Below are 16,423 nucleotides of genomic sequence, written 5' to 3'. Positions count from 1 at the left end.
AGGTTGGACTCGATGACCGCGGAGGTCTTTTCCAACCTCCCTGATTCCGTGACCGTGACACGAGCGGAGGGGCACCCGCGGACCCTGTTCGGGTGCGCAGCGCGCACAGCCCGGGCAGAGCCCGCCCGCGCACAGCGCCCCCTGCCGGGCCGCGCCGCGCCGCAACTGGGTCAGGCGGCCCCGCGGCGGGGGCGGGGCCGCGCTGTCCGCCCGTCGCGGGCGCGGTGACGCAGCGCGTGCGCGGTGACGTCGCGGGCGGCCCGTGCCCGTGTCCTGCCGCCGGTCCCGGCCCTGCCCGCCCGCCCTCGGCCCGCCCGGCCCCGCTCGGCCCCGCCGCCCGCACGACATGGCCAACGTGGCCGACACAAAGCTCTACGACATCCTGGGGGTGCCCCCCGGTGCCTCCGACAATGAGCTCAAGAAGGTGCGGCGCAGGGGCGGAGGCCGGGCGGTGTGTGGGGGGGAAGGCCGGGCCCGGTCGGGCAGGGCCCGCGGGCGGGCCGTGAGGGGAGCGGGGGCGCGGGGGCGGCGGGGCCGGGGCCGCCGGGAGGGCGCAGCGCGGTGCTGGGGAGGCCGCGGGCAGGGTGAGGGCCCGGCAGGAGGAGGAGGAGGAGAAGGAGGGGGCGATGGGGCCCGGCCGCACTCGGCCCTGCCCGGCCCTGCCCCGGCGGGCTCCGGGCGCGGGCGGGACGCGGCTCGTTCCGGCACCACGCGGTGCGCGGCCGGGAAGGGGTTTTTTGGGGAGGGGGGAAATCCCCGCGGGTGGATCCTCTCCGGGGCCATTGTCCGCCCCACGTGCGGGCCCGGGGGGGCCTCGGTCCCGCTCTCACATGGGATCCCTCCGGGGCCGGCGGGGCGAGATAAACAAAGAGCGGAGGTGAGGGCTCGCAGCCGGGTCGTCACCACAGCGATCGCACCCTGTAGCGTATGAAGCACTTTTTTTGTGGAAGGCCGTAATGACCGTTCACACGTGAGGGAGGAGAATGAACCAGACAGTTCACTCGCAGTGGCTTCCGCGGGTGGGTGGTGCTGGCACCAACAACTGCGCCTTACCCGGCATGCTCGCGGCAGCCTCATTTGTGCAGGGATCGGCGATTGCAGTGTTGAAATATAGTGCTGGAGATGGAAGGTTGTGCTTGGTGTACATCGCTGTCCAGGAGAATATTGTATTTTCTTACAGGACTCTCTTAAATATGTTTGTGTCCTGTAAGAATGAAAAACTGGGGACAAATTTTCCACTAGAGTAGCCTACACTGCTCAGTATTAATTACTACAGGTTAAACTAATCAGGGAGTGTAAAGTTTCCAGCTGCTACAACAAGGAGTTCATCTATGTGTTATTGTCATTGAGAGGTTTCATGGATGCTTTAAAATCTGGTATTTTAGCATGTTCACAACAGTATAGAAAAGAGAAGAAAAATAGTTGATATCTCAGTCAAAAGAGGCTGAGAGAATAGGTTTTGACAATGGTTACATTAACTTTTAAGTTATAATATGTTGCCAGTGTGGACCTTGATTCTGAATCTGTTTCTGATTAAATGAATTGTGGTGGCTTCCTTTAGGGCCATGGGTAGTTGTAAAAATTGCTCTGGCCTGGAATGCTGTTATCAGCAGAGACATCTTTTTGAAGATCATCGTGTGAGCTCCTTTCTTCCTGATTAGATAATGTTACTTAGGTTATCATTTCAGTGGTGTTTTGGTTTTTTCCTTGGCTAGACTCCTTAAAATATATGGGGAAAATCCATTTTTATGGAATGCATAGATTCGTGGACAGTTATGCTTTGTTACTGAGGGGTAATTTGTCCTGAAGACATGTGGTTTTTGTTCTTTTTATTTACTATGGTTCAGAATATTTTGCTTGTAATATCAACGTTCTCGTTTTATTTCATTAATTCATTATAAAGCTTCATTTCTTGATTGATTGCATGCAGAAGTACAGAGTGTTTCAAGATAAAATCAGTAAAGCGAAGTAACTGTGCAGATATAGGAAAAGGAAATTTGTTTGTTCAAAAGTTGTAAAGCTTTGTGTGTAAAGCTCTCTTAACACTAGTTCTAAAGAGTTAGTTTAGGTGCTCAGTTATACAGAAATAAAGCCTTTGGAAAGTCTACTCTAAGAAGTGATGTTTCAGTTTTTTGCAATTGCATCACTGTAGCTTTTTAAAATATGTATAATTTAGAGAATAAAAGACTGTATACAACGTAACTTGTTAATATCTGTTTCTTGATTGCTTCTGAGAGGCATTGAGCTGGAATGGGGGAAGGGTTGTGGTCTTTGCTGTCAGAAACTCAAATTGTAGGAACAGTCTCTGCCTATTGTGTTAATTTGATTTGGTCCTCCAAAGTTTAAGTGGAACAGATGAAGTGCTGAAGGGCAAGTGATGATCGTAGGAGTCAAAGCACTGGTCAAAAAAAACATTCTGAAAAATTTCTTCTGGATATTTGGCTATACTTGTTCCTCCTGCTGTTTTAGAACAGAGAAGTTAAATAAATATGTACATTTTTGCACATGTAACTCATGTACTTAGTTCAAAGTGAGATGAAATCTTCCATTATTGGTAGGTAAGGAAGAATAAAATGATGGTTGTGAGGAGTGGTTGGTAGGGTTGAGTGAAAGCTGAGGCAGCCATTTTGTTGTTAGTTACTGCTGTGATTGAGGGGAAAGACAAACGGGCTGAAATTTGCTGTTGTGTTATAGGTTTTGAGTGGGTTCTCCAGAGTAAGTAATTTTAATGAAAGTCCAATGGGATTCTTCCTGTAAGCTGATGAAGAGAAGCAGAAAAACTAGTTCCAGCTATTGTGTGCTATAGCTATGTTTAAAATCCAAATGTAGTTAATTTATGCATGTAGCGATGTCAGAATATTTTTATATATCATTTCAATGTATGAGTGATTTTGAAACTATAATTTTTTTTATTTTGATCTATTAGGATTTTTCCCTTCTTTTGGGGGACATTACTTGAGTTTCTTAGAAAACTGATTAATTGAAATTTAAACTAATTTTCTACCTTTTTCAACTAGGCATACAGAAAGCTGGCTAAGGAATACCATCCTGATAAGAATCCAAATGCAGGTGACAAAGTAAGATGACTTCTTTTTTTTTTTAAATGCCTTAAGTTTGCTACTACAGTAGCATGTAGGGAACAAAGTACGGGTGTTGGGGGCTTGCTATTCAATTTGTTCAAAAATAATAACTATGAGAGGGAACCATATCAGGTCAACTTTTTTCCCCAGTCTCAAAATCTGCCAGTGTGCCTACTGACAAAATGCAGCAGTTGGCTGAGTCAGATTGGTTGAGAAGGTAGTGCTGAGGAGAAAGCTGCCTCTCTTCATCTGCTGAGATGGTGTCAGCTGGCATTGGCATCTACGTAGGAATTTGAAAAAGGTAGTCGGTTTTCCAAGTTTTTCCAACATGGAAAAGTGTATATTGTAGAGGTTCTTGAAACTGCTGCAGCATAAAACAAATTACATATATGGGAAGGTTGAATTAGGTTTGTTATGCTAAAAGCAATTTAAAAATTGTCAATTAGGTTGACTCAGCTGATTATCTTTAACAAAATTGAAGTCCTAATGGCTGCTTAGGGGTGAGCAGAGATGACCGTGAAAAGATACTAATTTGTTATAAAGACAAACACATTAATATACATTTTAGTAAGTTACTTAATTGTTAGTGTATTTCAAGTGCCTAACAGATCTTGAAGTCTTTGCCATTAGTCTGTAGCTCTGTTGGGTATTTTCCCCATTGGCTTCTGCAGTCTTGTGTACTTGGGGGTTTTCTTCAGTTGGATTCTTTTTTTTTTTATTTGTAAGAAACCTTGTCTTATGCTAAGCACAGTAAAGAACAAAGCCAACCAAGTTTTGCAGTAAAATATCTTATTTTATGGTAAGGAGTAGCACAGCTAAGTAAAAACTAAGCCCAAGTTTCATTTTTAACTCTTACTTAGAATAAGTTATATTAGAAAAAGAGTGGAAAACTTTTCCATAATTGGTGGATGTTCATGCTGGGTGAGAAACAACTAAAATACTCCCTTGAAGTTCTAAATTATCATGCACTGTTTTGACTCTGTTCCTCTTCTAGTTCAAAGAAATAAGCTTTGCCTATGAAGTATTGTCAAATCCAGAGAAACGTGAGTTATATGATAGATATGGAGAGCAGGGGCTCCGAGAAGGGAGCGGAAGCAGTGGAATGGACGATATTTTCTCCCATATCTTTGGTGGTGGATTGTTCAATTTCATGGGTGGTCAGAGTAGAAGTCGTAATGGTAGAAGAAGAGGAGAAGATATGATGCATCCACTCAAGTGAGTATCTTGATACTGCAGTTTGTGCTTTCAAGCTTTCCTGATCAGTACTTGACTCTGCTGGTTTCTGTTCTTGATATGCTTCTCAGTTAACATCCTCTGCTGTCTGCAGTGGTTTTCAGACCTGCATGTTCTGTGTAGGGTGGTCAGTGGAGTTACCAATGGTTGGTTAATCTATATAACCATGATTTGCCAGGTTATTAGAATGTGTGTACTTCGATAGCTTTATTTTCCTTTGTTTTGCTCCTTAACTATGTTTGATAGTTCTGATCTGAAAAAACCTTCAACAACAAAGTATTACTCATTAGCTGGATTCTTAGGAAAGTGGAGGTGCTCTGTAAAGACTTAAGTTGCATTCATAGTCCACTACCAGCTGGAACTACAGTTGAACCTCGTAATTAATGGAAAAGTGTGTGTGGCAGGTTTGGTTTTGGTTTGGCTTTTTTTCAAAGCCATTCTTGAATGTCACATCTAATTGTGTTTTGTAGATCTCTTCCTGCAGTCATGACTGGCTTTTTGCCTGTTGAGCAGGTCCTTCCTAAGTTCTTAAGTTAAGCTGCGTCTTTCCTGTGGTCAGCAAACCATGCTTAGTAAAATCTGTTTACTTATACATGCTTAGTTTAGCAGCTAGTACTGCTTGGTATATTATTAATTAGCTTTGGTTTTGTTGTTATTTGTAAACACTGATGCCAAGCAACCTTTTCTCTATACTTTGAGTTGCAATTTCTATCCACCAACAAACCCTTGTAGGAGAAACACTGAATATATGTACATAATCTTCTAGCAATATATAAAGGTTATTGGAGTTTGATAGTGTATTCAAGAGCTTCTAAAAAAATTAAAACATGAACAAGTCTAAAGGATTAAGTGGCCTTGAGGATGTGCTAACTCCACCTCACTAAACTCTCTTGTGTGGAAAGCCAATACAGTAGTAAGTATTCTAAATGTGTTCTTACATATTCGTGCTATAAATATTGTCTGGACTGTCTCACCTGCCTGGTAGGACTACAAATAATAATTAATTATGACTATATAATAACGCCTAAAATACTAGATCAGCTTGTTTCCTGTTATGAAACATGAGCAGTCCTATCTGGTTTCTTCTTAAATTACAGCTTTTCTCTGAAACTTTGTTCATGTTTACAAGTGTATATTGACATGCATGAAATATTATTTTAGTAACTCCTCATGAAAGCCAAAACAGTGCTTTAAAATCATATTTTAATAGCAGATTTAGTCTTTTTATGAAGTTCTATTTTTCTTTCATTTGTCCTAGGCAAGTATTTTAATTACATGGGGAAAGTAAGTTGTTAATTGATAACCCAGGAGAAATGCTTTATTTTGTAGAGTCTCTTTAGAAGATCTGTATAATGGAAAGACAACTAAACTACAACTTAGCAAGAATGTCCTTTGTAGTGCATGTAATGGGTAAGTTTGTTTGTATTTTTGAGTTCTCTGGTTGCTTTGTTGGCAGATAGTGTAATGAAGGATCTCCTGTGTCGGATCCTTATCAGTATTTGACTTACTGGAGCCTGCTTTCAGACTAGCAAATTGTTGAACTTGAATGATACTGTTGATGGAACTGGAACTATTCAAGGGCTTTGTCTGGGGGAAGGGTGGGAGAGGAGAGAACTTAATTCTAATTGGCAGAGCCGTTAGGCATGTTAACCTTCTGATGGAGGGGTTTTTTTGGTTGTATGTTTCTGAAAAACTAACTTTCCATGCAACTGGTGGTTTCCATTGCAGGCAGGGAGGGAAGGCTGGATCTGTTCAGAAGTGTAACGCGTGCCGGGGCAGAGGTGTCCGCATCATGATCCGACAGCTCGCCCCCGGGATGGTTCAGCAGATGCAGTCTGTGTGCTCTGACTGCAATGGAGAAGGTAGGCCAAGCTGTGCTCTGCTGCTAAATGTGTGGTTGGATTCAACCTTCTGCTTAAGTCTCAGGAGGAACTTATCCAGGGCAGTTCTGCCCCCATCTACTCAACTGTGTCTCAATTTGGTGTCAACATGGAGGAATCATTTTACCCAGAACAGCAGCAAGATTTACAGTGTTAATGCTGAAAAGCAGCCTAGAAGCTTGAACAACAGGGATTGATTGTTTTTAAAAACACTTAGATGTGGGTATTACTTACTGCTCTTATTCTTGTGTTAAAGAAAAAAAAAAGATATTGCTGGTTTAGGAGCTATTTGTCTTTTTGCTTCTCCTAATATCCAAGGACAATTTTAGGTTAAAAATGGAAACCTAAAATTGAATTTTTAACTTCTTCAAATTAAGAAGATATCTTTGGCTGAATTGGTTCTGTTTAGGGGGAACAAGCTCAGCACGTGATCTGCACTTAGTGTGATTTCTTTTTAGGTCTTCTGCATTTTGCAGAGTAGTTACCTCACCCTGTGGATGATTTTACTCATCACAACACTCAGAAGTTACAAAGAGTTGTATTTTGTGATTAGTCAAAACATTTAATAAATTATGTTGTCTTTATCATTTCACGTACCTAACCTACATATTTAGCAGTTTCAGCTGCATCAAAATGTTGTGCTTTGTTTCACTGAAAGGTGGTTTAAGCTGAAAAGTTTAATGTTTTAAACCAAGTGCATCTGCTTGTGGCACTTAGTGCTGTGTGTGCCATAGTACTGTGGTTACTGTGTACAGAGACAACAGCTCACTTGACAAAGGTGAGGTAGAACAGAGCCTTGAAGCCATTTTGGATCATCATCCTTCAGTTTGCTGGACACAGTAATTACCTTTCTAGAGGTCACAGATAATGTGGAAAAACTACCCCGAGTCTCAGAGTATAGAGGTGAAATCCCTCACGTGTCACAAACTGTTAGATTGTTTCTGTGGGAAAACCTGTATACTGCTCTTACATGAAGCTAATTTGACCAGCTCCCTTCCCATGTCTGGTATGCAAGACTCCTGCTGGATGCATTTACCCAGTACTGTGTTGTGGGGATATGCTGGGAAATGGGGTAGGCAGGGAACAAAACCTAGTCATCATTTTTTGCTGGTTTTAACAGAAGTGGAACTAAGTTTCCTAAATTCATTGAAATATTTTGAAATTTCTATTCTGACTTTTAAGGGAGAAGAGATGCGTCAGTGTGGCTTTAGCTTATGTTATCCCTAGCATAACAAGAAATGGAAAACCAGGCTTTTCATTTATTTTATGGGTAGTAAGTTACATGGGAAGGACTTAAGGAACACAAAGTCTTGTTTTGCCATTCTCTAAAGCCCTCTCATTTTTCAAAATCCTTGATAAGACAGCTTGGAAGGTTATGTGTATCTTTGTTATTTACTGACACCCCACCTTTTTTTCTTTTTCCTTCCCTCCACCTCTCCCAGCTAGGGTAAATGGAGCCTGGATTTCCTCTTGTGAGGAATTCATAAAGGAACATCTAAATTGCTTGTTGTGTTGCATGAATTCTTGAGCCTGCTCTCAAATAGGTTTTCTTCTTAATTGGATGAAATTATGTGGAAATCTCTGAACTCAAAAATTGTCTTTATTTAGGTGAAGTAATTAATGAAAAAGACCGCTGTAAAAAATGTGAAGGAAAGAAGGTGATCAAGGAGGTAAAAATACTTGAAGTCCATGTAGACAAAGGCATGAAACATGGGCAAAGAATTACATTCAGTGGAGAAGCAGATCAGGCTCCAGGTGTGGAACCAGGCGATATTGTCCTTTTGCTCCAAGAAAAGGAGAATGAGGTAATGCTTTTATCTTTTAAATGCCTTTTATCCTAGTTGTTAATATTAAAGTTGTATAGATGGCCATTCATTTAAAGTAATTCATGTAGTTGGAGCTCTGGGAGAGATGGTGAGTAGCTTTTAATAAATTTATAGCATGTAAAGTGGCTTTCATGGTGAGCCAGAGAAAACTGTGTGAGTCCTTAGCCGGAGCGAGGCAGATTCTGGTGCTTCCTACTGCTAATAAAAGGTAGCTTTCTCAGATAAGCTCTGAGTGACTTTGATGCAGTAGATGCAGTGAAGAGCTGTTCGGGATGTTAACTTTAATCTGCTTTGCTTGTGACACTAACAAAATGCTAAGTGTTGCTTTTTTGAATGTCTTGTGACATGGCAGGGAATTCCTGATAAAATCCCCAGATGGTGCTTTCTGTGTCTGTTACTGTGGTTCTGGAAATAACACAAAATGGTGATGTTGCTGATTCACTTAACAAAGCAGAAGCATTATTATTTTATACTAGACTCGTGCTCACTGTATTCTGGAGTGTATAGGTTGCACTTTGGAATTAAATATGGCAATTTATCTTTTTTTGTTAAAACTCTTGGGGCAGAGTTGAGGTGACTGCGCTTTTTTTGGAATGCTTTTGTTTAAAAATGCCAGGTATTACTGTAATGAAATAAGAAATAGTTGGTGTGTTGTACTCGGAGGGGGGTGTCTGTTGTGACAGAAAGAATAGCATTAGTTACAAATTTAAACTCCAGTCATATATTAAGGATATAATGTTGGTTAGCTGATAATTAGGTACTTTGTAAGATTTTTCAAAGCTGTGTCAAGGACTGCTAATCTATTGGTCTGTACTTTGTCCTAGAGAGTAAAACTAGATAGACTTTTAATGTTCTTAAAATTTTTCTTGAGGTGGCAGTCATGGTTCTGCCAATGGATAAATCTTAGATTTACTCTGATTAAGAATCTTGAGCAATATAGCTTAAAGGTCACTTCTGACAGCTGTGGACTAACTGATTGAAGTCCTGCTGTAGATCCAATTTGCTAAAGCAGATATGCATGATGACAAAATAAAAGTTGAGAAACAAAGATGTGGTTTATATACTCAAGTGCAAGGGAAGTGCTATGGTAACTTTTGTTGATATGTTGCTCTGTGGAAGATGTTGGGGGTAAAAGAGCAGTGCTGCTATACAGGCCTTGTTTAATTTGAACCTTAGCTCATAGCATGTGGTGTGGTTTCCCTTATCTTAGATGACACTTGTGTCAGAAACAAACTTTCCAAGCACGTTAAGCTGTCTGAATTAACAGAATCAAGTTAACTTACACAAGGGCTGTTGCTCTGACATTGATTTTAAGGATAAATAATAATGAACTTATTAAATAATGAGCCTGGTGGAGTTACGATTATAGGACTAAAAAAGACATCCATTTTTATTTTTCAGGTGTTCCAGCGAGATGTGAATGATTTGCATATGACACACAAGATTGGACTGGTTGAAGCACTGTGTGGGTTTCAGTTCACATTTAAGCACCTTGATGGACGTCAAATTGTGGTTAAATATCCTCCTGGAAAAGTAATTGAACCAGGTAAGCTTGGCCTGATGAGGATTTCTTTGATTTATGCTTTTGTGATTCTTTTAACACTTAATCCCATTCTTGTCCCGTTAACTGAACCTAAGCAAGGAAAACTAAGAGAATTATGTGGAGACAATGGTTCTGCAGTAGCACTCTCCAGCTTATTTCTCTTTGAATTCCAGGTTGTGTCCGTGTAGTCCGAGGTGAAGGAATGCCACAGTATCGCAATCCTTTTGAGAAAGGGGATCTTTACATTAAATTTGACGTTCAGTTTCCTGAAAATAACTGGATTAGCCCAGAAAAGCTTTCAGTAAGTAGTTTTTCAAACATAACTGTGGTGTCTTATTTGACAGTGTGTGCCAAGGGCATGTGTTGTACCTCACGTGCTTGCTTTCAGTGCTTAAATTTAGATGCAAGTACAATTGTTCTTTTAACCTTTTTTATGGGGAACATGTTACTTGGAAATACTCATTGGAATAAGAATTTATTAACCTGTATTTAAGAGCTGTGCAGATGTTATGCAGACGAAGGCAGGAGGAAGAATCTTTCTGTTGCTGTGTGATAAGTTGTCAGAGCGCGACTGTATTTACTGATTGCACTTTCAGTTGATGATATGTTGAGTTGGTTTTCTTTCTGTGGTGTCTTCCAATTGATACAAATACTTTTAAATGAGTCTGTGCTTCAGGGCTTTCATCAGCTTAGACTTCTAAACCAAACCTGCTCTGTGAGGTGTCTTGAAGTTGTGGGAAACCGGTCACTTTTTACACAGCAGTTGTAGGTGCAATACTGAATGCATTTCTTTTTTTGGGGCAGGAACTTGAAGATCTTCTGCCAGCTAGACCAGAATTTCCAAATGTAATTGGTGATGCAGAAGAGGTAGATCTTCAGGAATTTGATACCACTCGTGGCTCAGGTGGTGGCCAGAGACGTGAAGCTTATAATGATAGTTCTGACGAAGAAAGCAGCCATCATGGACCTGGGGTACAGTGTGCCCATCAGTAAACATTTGTCTAAAAAGTTGCACAAGGATTTTCTTTCAAATTTTGCCTGACTTGTTTTCAACAATCCAGCTGGATTGTATAAGTAATCCAGATGAACCAATGGACATCTATTGCTGTATGTGTAACTTTTAAATTGGTCTATAGTATCTACAGAGTGTAATTTAAACTAACCACAAGCTTACATCTTCATTTTGACTGTGTAGCAGAATAAAGCACTTGAAAGGAAGACGAGACTCCTTTTCACATGGGTTTTAAGTTTGTCCTCGTATCTGTGCTTGATTTTTATCAGTTTTGTGTAGATTTTAAGTTTCATATTTTAAATTCAAATTCTACATTGTAAAGTTTGTGTACAATTTGTCCTGAGGCTTGGTATTTGGCTGCACCTGCATAAGCTGCTACAAGTAGAATCAAGAATTTCATAGCCTGTATCTATCATCTAGATGCATGGTAATAAATGGGCTTTGCACATAATGGGTTTAGAGCTGACTGGGAACAATGAAAGAATGAATTAGAAGTGGTTGTAAGTTTTTTCTACCATCTTGTGAACGGTTTCTGAAATTAAATAAAAGCAGTTGGTGTATAATATATTTCTTTTGCCTTGTAACTCTTACTTTTCCAGTGGCTTTAACTAGTCTGTGTATGAGGAGACAATGTAGATGATAGACATTTTGTAAACACAGGGAGGCTGAAGCTGCTTTAAGACTAAGCTAAGGTTAGGTAACAATTGTGTGCCACATAAAAGTCTTTTCCTGAAATGAAACTTGACTAAATGGGCACAGGGAAGGTTGCAGCCATGTCCCCTTTGTGTGAAGAAAACACAAGGAATACCGAATTCAGTTTGAAGATAAGAAAACATTTAAATGGGGATGATTATATTCTGAAATAATGGTGTTTTTCTTTTAGCCTTTGAATCCTACTCAAAGCCTGATTCAGCCTCACTTCCTAGAGAAATGTTTCCAGTTTAAAAAAAAAATATGTTTGACCTGGAAACATCATAAATGTAGATGGTTTTGTTACTTTTTTGGTAGTTTGCACTTTGTTTTAATTATGAAGATATTAAGTTCTCCAGCTTCAGTTCTGTTACTTTGAATTGGTAAAAATGCCCCAACAAGGCAAAAATGTGACCTTAATTAAGGAATGTTGTGCATGAACAATGTTTGGTTGGTAAGCTGCCTCTCTATAGCAAGGTTTCTCTCCCTGTTTAAGTGAGAAAGTTGAAGCTCTACTTTTCTTTACAAATCTGAAGTGTGACTTGTTTAGTTATTGCTCTGATAGTTGTTGACATTTTACCAATGAGGTTGGAGGGACAAACTCCAGGGGTTTCCATGTGCTTGGGTAGGCATTGGCATTTGAGTGTTGCTGAACATCCTTGTTATAGACTCTAAAAATGAAGCAAAAATAAATACTGTTTGATCTGTATTTCAGTATTGACTTATGCTGTGGCATTCTCTGGTGGATCTTTTATTTTCATTTATTAAAACTTTGGGTTGCTTTTTGTGAAGCCATGGTTACATGCTGATCCTTTCTCCTGACTAATTTCTCCAAGAAGTCGATCACTTCAACCTGTAATGCTTAAACAATTACACCACCTGTCTTCTGGTTTTAAGTAGAAGCTTTAAGATACACTTCCTTGAAAAATAGAGTACTATTCTAAACTTTTAATCTCCTTTCAGATTGCTTTTTTTGAGGGGGAAGAGAGGAAGGGATTTCAGGTAAGGTGCTGAAGTGGAAGGTGGAGGAGGAGTTGATCACTGTATATAGGCTAGTTCTCCTTGAGTCCTGAGGTGGCATTAACTTAGGCTCTTGCCAGCAGCATCAGAATGGTGAGGGACCCACAGAGGTGTATTGGCCTGTTGCAAAGCACTGCCTTTTCCAACCACTTGAAAATGCAGGTTTACCTCAGTGTAGTATGGGAGTGAACAGTTCATGTTGAAATGTCCATTTGCCTGCAATAATTAAAAGCTGATACCACATGATTAATTCAGTGGAAAATGGATGTTAATTCAGGTTAAACTATTGAGAACTGCCTAACTAACTGTTTGTGAATGTGCTGTACACTTCATGTTTAACCTAAAGGAGAGGTTTGTTCTTATACTTACGTAAAAAAACCAGAGTCCTATTTAGAATATTAGAGTTCAAACTTACTTCCTACCTACGACCTATTACTGCTCATTTTACTGGGAACTGATGTTAGATTTTAACTAAGCCTTTTATAGAGAAATTGAGAAAGTAGCATTTTCTTCTGCTTAGTATCCTTCACAGAGATAACAGGAACTTAATAAGACACATCACATGATATAAAAGCTTACAAAAACATTTACTGGCCGGTATACAGCTTTATTAAGACATAACAAACATTATCTAAACACTTCAGAGGCAGCATGCAAGAACTGTCACCAATATCCTATGGGCAGAAGACAGTTCCATTAACTTGGTTTAGCTGTTGCCTTTCCACACAGTACAGTCAGCTCACTCTAAGGGGGGGAAAAAATCATTTTAGTTCAAGCCACCCAACAGATCTTGGAAGAAGAATAAGTTGCTCTTGCTAAAACAAGCAGTGAATCCTCACTCCCTCCCCCACTGTCTGCCTACAGAGGCAGGGCCATGTTATAAAATAACAGAACAGCTTCCAGACCCTTAACTCAAATGGCTGCAATGAAGTCTCAATGCCTGCACAACTGTAAACTGGCTAATATTTCTTATGTCTGGATGGATTTCCATTACTTCAAACAATACCCAGGCACCCTCATCTTCAGAAGCGTGGGGCACTATGTGCTACAAAGTTTCTGCTCCACTTCCTTTTGCTTCAAAACCATTTACCTCCCTGAATCAGAGGTAAGGCAGTTCCTATTCAATTGCAGCAGAGAATTAGCAGGTGTATAGTCCTTACTAAGCAAGGGACACACAATACTAGATTATAACAAGGATCAAAACTTGGCTGTAGCTTTGTCAGCCTCTGAATATGAGATAAGAGAATGGCACTTTGCTCACATGGTAGGAGAGACACCAGAGCAGTGCAGAAGGAAGAGTTTATGCTCTGTGGTCCCCCAGGCCGTTACCAAACTGCACATGCTTTTTTAAGGGCATTTACTCTAACATGTGGTCCATGTGCAGCAGTTCTCTCCCTCTTCCTCCCTCCCAGTTTATACCAACCCATTTAGGCTTAACCTCCAAAGAGTTAAAGCACTTAGAATTTGCATTCATGAGAGTATCTCACATGAAAACTCGGGACTAGGTGTCTACTAGTCTAAGCCTACTAGTTTAAGCTTACCACCAAGTTATGAATGTGCTGTACTGTATCCTGATTTAGTAGTTGCACATCAATATTACGGAGGTCTCCACCAGCTGTACAGAGTGTCTAAATGCGAACAGAAACAATTTTAAAAGTTACTCTGAAAGTTTTTACTCTCATGCCCAGCTTCTCTGAAAATCACATGCTTCCCTGCTACACTGCAAAACTTTTGGCAACCATTTTTCATTTTGTTTAGCAGCATCTCATTCAGGAATAGCGAGAGCTGTGACTATGAGTGTTCACGTTGATCAACTGCTGTAAGTTGAAAATGTTTAAAAAAATATATATACCTGTCCATCAGCCAGAGGAATGTTTACAAATGGAACTGGTTTATTTTGGGGTACTGATTTACTTCTTTTTAACATGCCTTGAACTCTTCCACGGGTAGGTAAAGTTCTTGAGACATTCTGTTGTAATCCAGCACTAGAATACAATAAAGATGTTACTCTGAGGTTAACTAACTTCCTATGATCTGCTGGAAATTTTCAATCAAATCCAAGTAGTAGGAAATACACCCAAGGGAAAGGCAGTCAGCTTCAAATTTGTCCAGTTCTGCCACAAGACTCCAGGAAATCCAACCGTCAGCAGCATTCACGTTTTATGCCCCTGACTCTGCAGTAACCTTCTGAGCCTGTTACAGGCCAGGGAGCAAGCTGACATTTGGACCACTCAGTAACAAAAATATCCACTCTCCAATACCAGCACTGAATGTTTACAATTTAGGAAACAGGAAACTTCGTGCCTCAGGGCTCAAGATAAGATATGCTGTATCTGTCTACTACAGAGAGAAATCAATAAATACCAAAGCTGCTTGCTCTCAGAGGTACAAGGCATACCTTATGCCATACGGAATTCCTAAGCTTTCATTACACAATTGTTCTTACTCTGCCTAAAAATTGGGTATGTTCTACATGGAAACAAGCCTTTGACGTTTTTATCAGGCCAAGGTGAAACTGAGCCAGTTGCTGCTTTTAGGACCCATCTGAGTTATTCATCCTCTCATTTCAAGTCATCTCAAGCTGATGACTTGAGCCAAAACCAATCTCTGTAGTGTGTGGAGAATGATATTAACTGAAAATCTTAACTGTTCAATATGCAAAGAACTGATTGTCAATGTATTTGGGTGGAGGTTTTGTGGGGGTTGGTTTACTTTTTTTTAAACACAGCAATATTAGTGACAGTTTAATCAAAGCTGGGCTCTGAGAACAAGTTTGAGCTGTAAACCCTTAAATAGTGAGAATAAAATTTATACTCTTATTACATTTTTTTTAAACTAACTTTAGTTAGGACATCAAATCCTGTGCCTCCATGAGAGTGCAAATTAACACCCACACTCAAAGCAGGAGGTGTAACTGGTTCACATCCCCACTGTCAAATTTAAGTGCAGACCATGAAGATCTGTTATGTCTGGATTGATGATGATTAATATTTAGATTGATAATAATGTAGATATTTAGTGTCTTGGCTCAGCTGATTAGAGCATGATACTAATAATGCCAAGGCTGTGGGTTTGATCCCTGTATGGGCCATTCACTTAAGAGTTGGACTCAATGATCCCTGTGGGTCCCTTCCAACTCAGAATATTCTGTGAAATTCTGTGATATTTAACAAAATTATTTATTAAGAACAAGTTGAAAACCCCTTACCTGTTGGATACCTTTGGAGTGCCTCTGAGATTTGTGGCACTGCAATGAGAAGTAAGAGACTTTACTCTCCTGCAAGAGTGACTTGCAAAAGGATGTTAATACACTCAAAAAAAGGTAGTTATCAGTTTTATATTTTGTTTGGGTTTTTTTTTGTTTGTTCTTGTTTTATTATTATTTTTATTTATTCCTCCTCATCTACTTCCAATGTGGAGTTTTAGGTAGGATGAAGATAGACCGACAGTGGATTAGAGAATGGATTGGGGAGTGCTCCAGGACAGACATCTAGTGTATACACATGTGAAAAAGCCCTCCTGAGGTAAACATGGTATCGTGGGACCTAACAATATACAGGAACAAAAGAATTAATTGATGTAAGAGAGGGCTGTAATAACCAAATTATTACAGAACAATTTATTAGTCCTAACAGAGCAAAGATGCTTTCCTTACATGTTCTCTTCCATTAAGTATTGTTGTGAAATCTATACTGATTCCCTAAGTTCAGAGCTCTGCACCATTCAGTGAGAGATACAACTCCATGTCTTCATCATCTAGAGGTGCTTTTTTGTCCAGGGTTCACAAAACTACAGTGCATCTCAGTCAGGGAAGACATCCTTATCAGATGTATTCCTGTTGGGCTCAAATCTCAGCTACTTCAGTTTAAAATAATTTTATTCAGCATTCAGAAGTTCAGGTGAGTTAAAAAAGCTATCAAAGGTCAGTCTTACCTAGAAAGAGGGTTCAGTTTGCTATTTAAACCAGAGGCCAATGAAACCAATGACTTGGTTTTGGAAACCTGAAAATATATATGTAAGACTGCAGTTAAAAGAAGTGGCATTTGAAAGCAAAATGATAGGTATTTGCAGGAAACAATACTGTAAGAATTCCCTGTTGAAAAAGAGCAGTTAAGCCCCACGGTGCTGCCTTTTATACA

The 16,423-nt window shown here is 40.2% G+C and overlaps 2 protein-coding genes across 2 annotated transcripts in view; one reads left to right on the top strand and one right to left on the bottom strand.

The window, feature by feature from the left end:
* Positions 1-223: 223 nt before the first annotated feature.
* On the top strand, positions 224-12,055 carry DNAJA2 (DnaJ heat shock protein family (Hsp40) member A2). Its single transcript, XM_017816268.1, has 9 exons — positions 224-424; positions 3,018-3,077; positions 4,075-4,295; positions 5,643-5,723; positions 6,042-6,175; positions 7,802-7,998; positions 9,421-9,565; positions 9,736-9,863; positions 10,367-12,055. The coding sequence occupies exons 1-9, from the start codon at positions 347-349 to the stop codon at positions 10,553-10,555; spliced, it is 1,233 nt and encodes a 410-aa protein (XP_017671757.1). The 5' UTR covers positions 224-346; the 3' UTR covers positions 10,556-12,055.
* A 797-nt stretch (positions 12,056-12,852) lies between these two features.
* The window catches only part of LOC108498025 (borealin-2-like), a 9,378-nt gene continuing 5,807 nt past the window's right edge, over positions 12,853-16,423 (bottom strand). Inside the window, exons 6-10 of the mRNA XM_017816269.1 lie at positions 16,218-16,285; positions 15,493-15,531; positions 14,137-14,269; positions 13,826-13,912; positions 12,853-13,028 (exon numbers count right to left, since the gene is read on the bottom strand). Of these exons, the coding sequence (XP_017671758.1) occupies positions 12,981-13,028; positions 13,826-13,912; positions 14,137-14,269; positions 15,493-15,531; positions 16,218-16,285 (375 nt within the window). The 3' untranslated portion in view covers positions 12,853-12,980. The remainder of the gene's footprint in view (positions 13,029-13,825; positions 13,913-14,136; positions 14,270-15,492; positions 15,532-16,217; positions 16,286-16,423) is intronic.

Source organism: Lepidothrix coronata, unplaced genomic scaffold (genome assembly GCF_001604755.1).
Source record: "Lepidothrix coronata isolate B3197 unplaced genomic scaffold, Lepidothrix_coronata-1.0 Scaffold54, whole genome shotgun sequence".
Taxonomy (NCBI): Eukaryota; Metazoa; Chordata; class Aves; order Passeriformes; family Pipridae; genus Lepidothrix; species Lepidothrix coronata.
The sequence above is the reverse complement of the archived record's forward strand: the minus strand, read 5'-3'. Positions and strand labels throughout refer to the sequence as shown.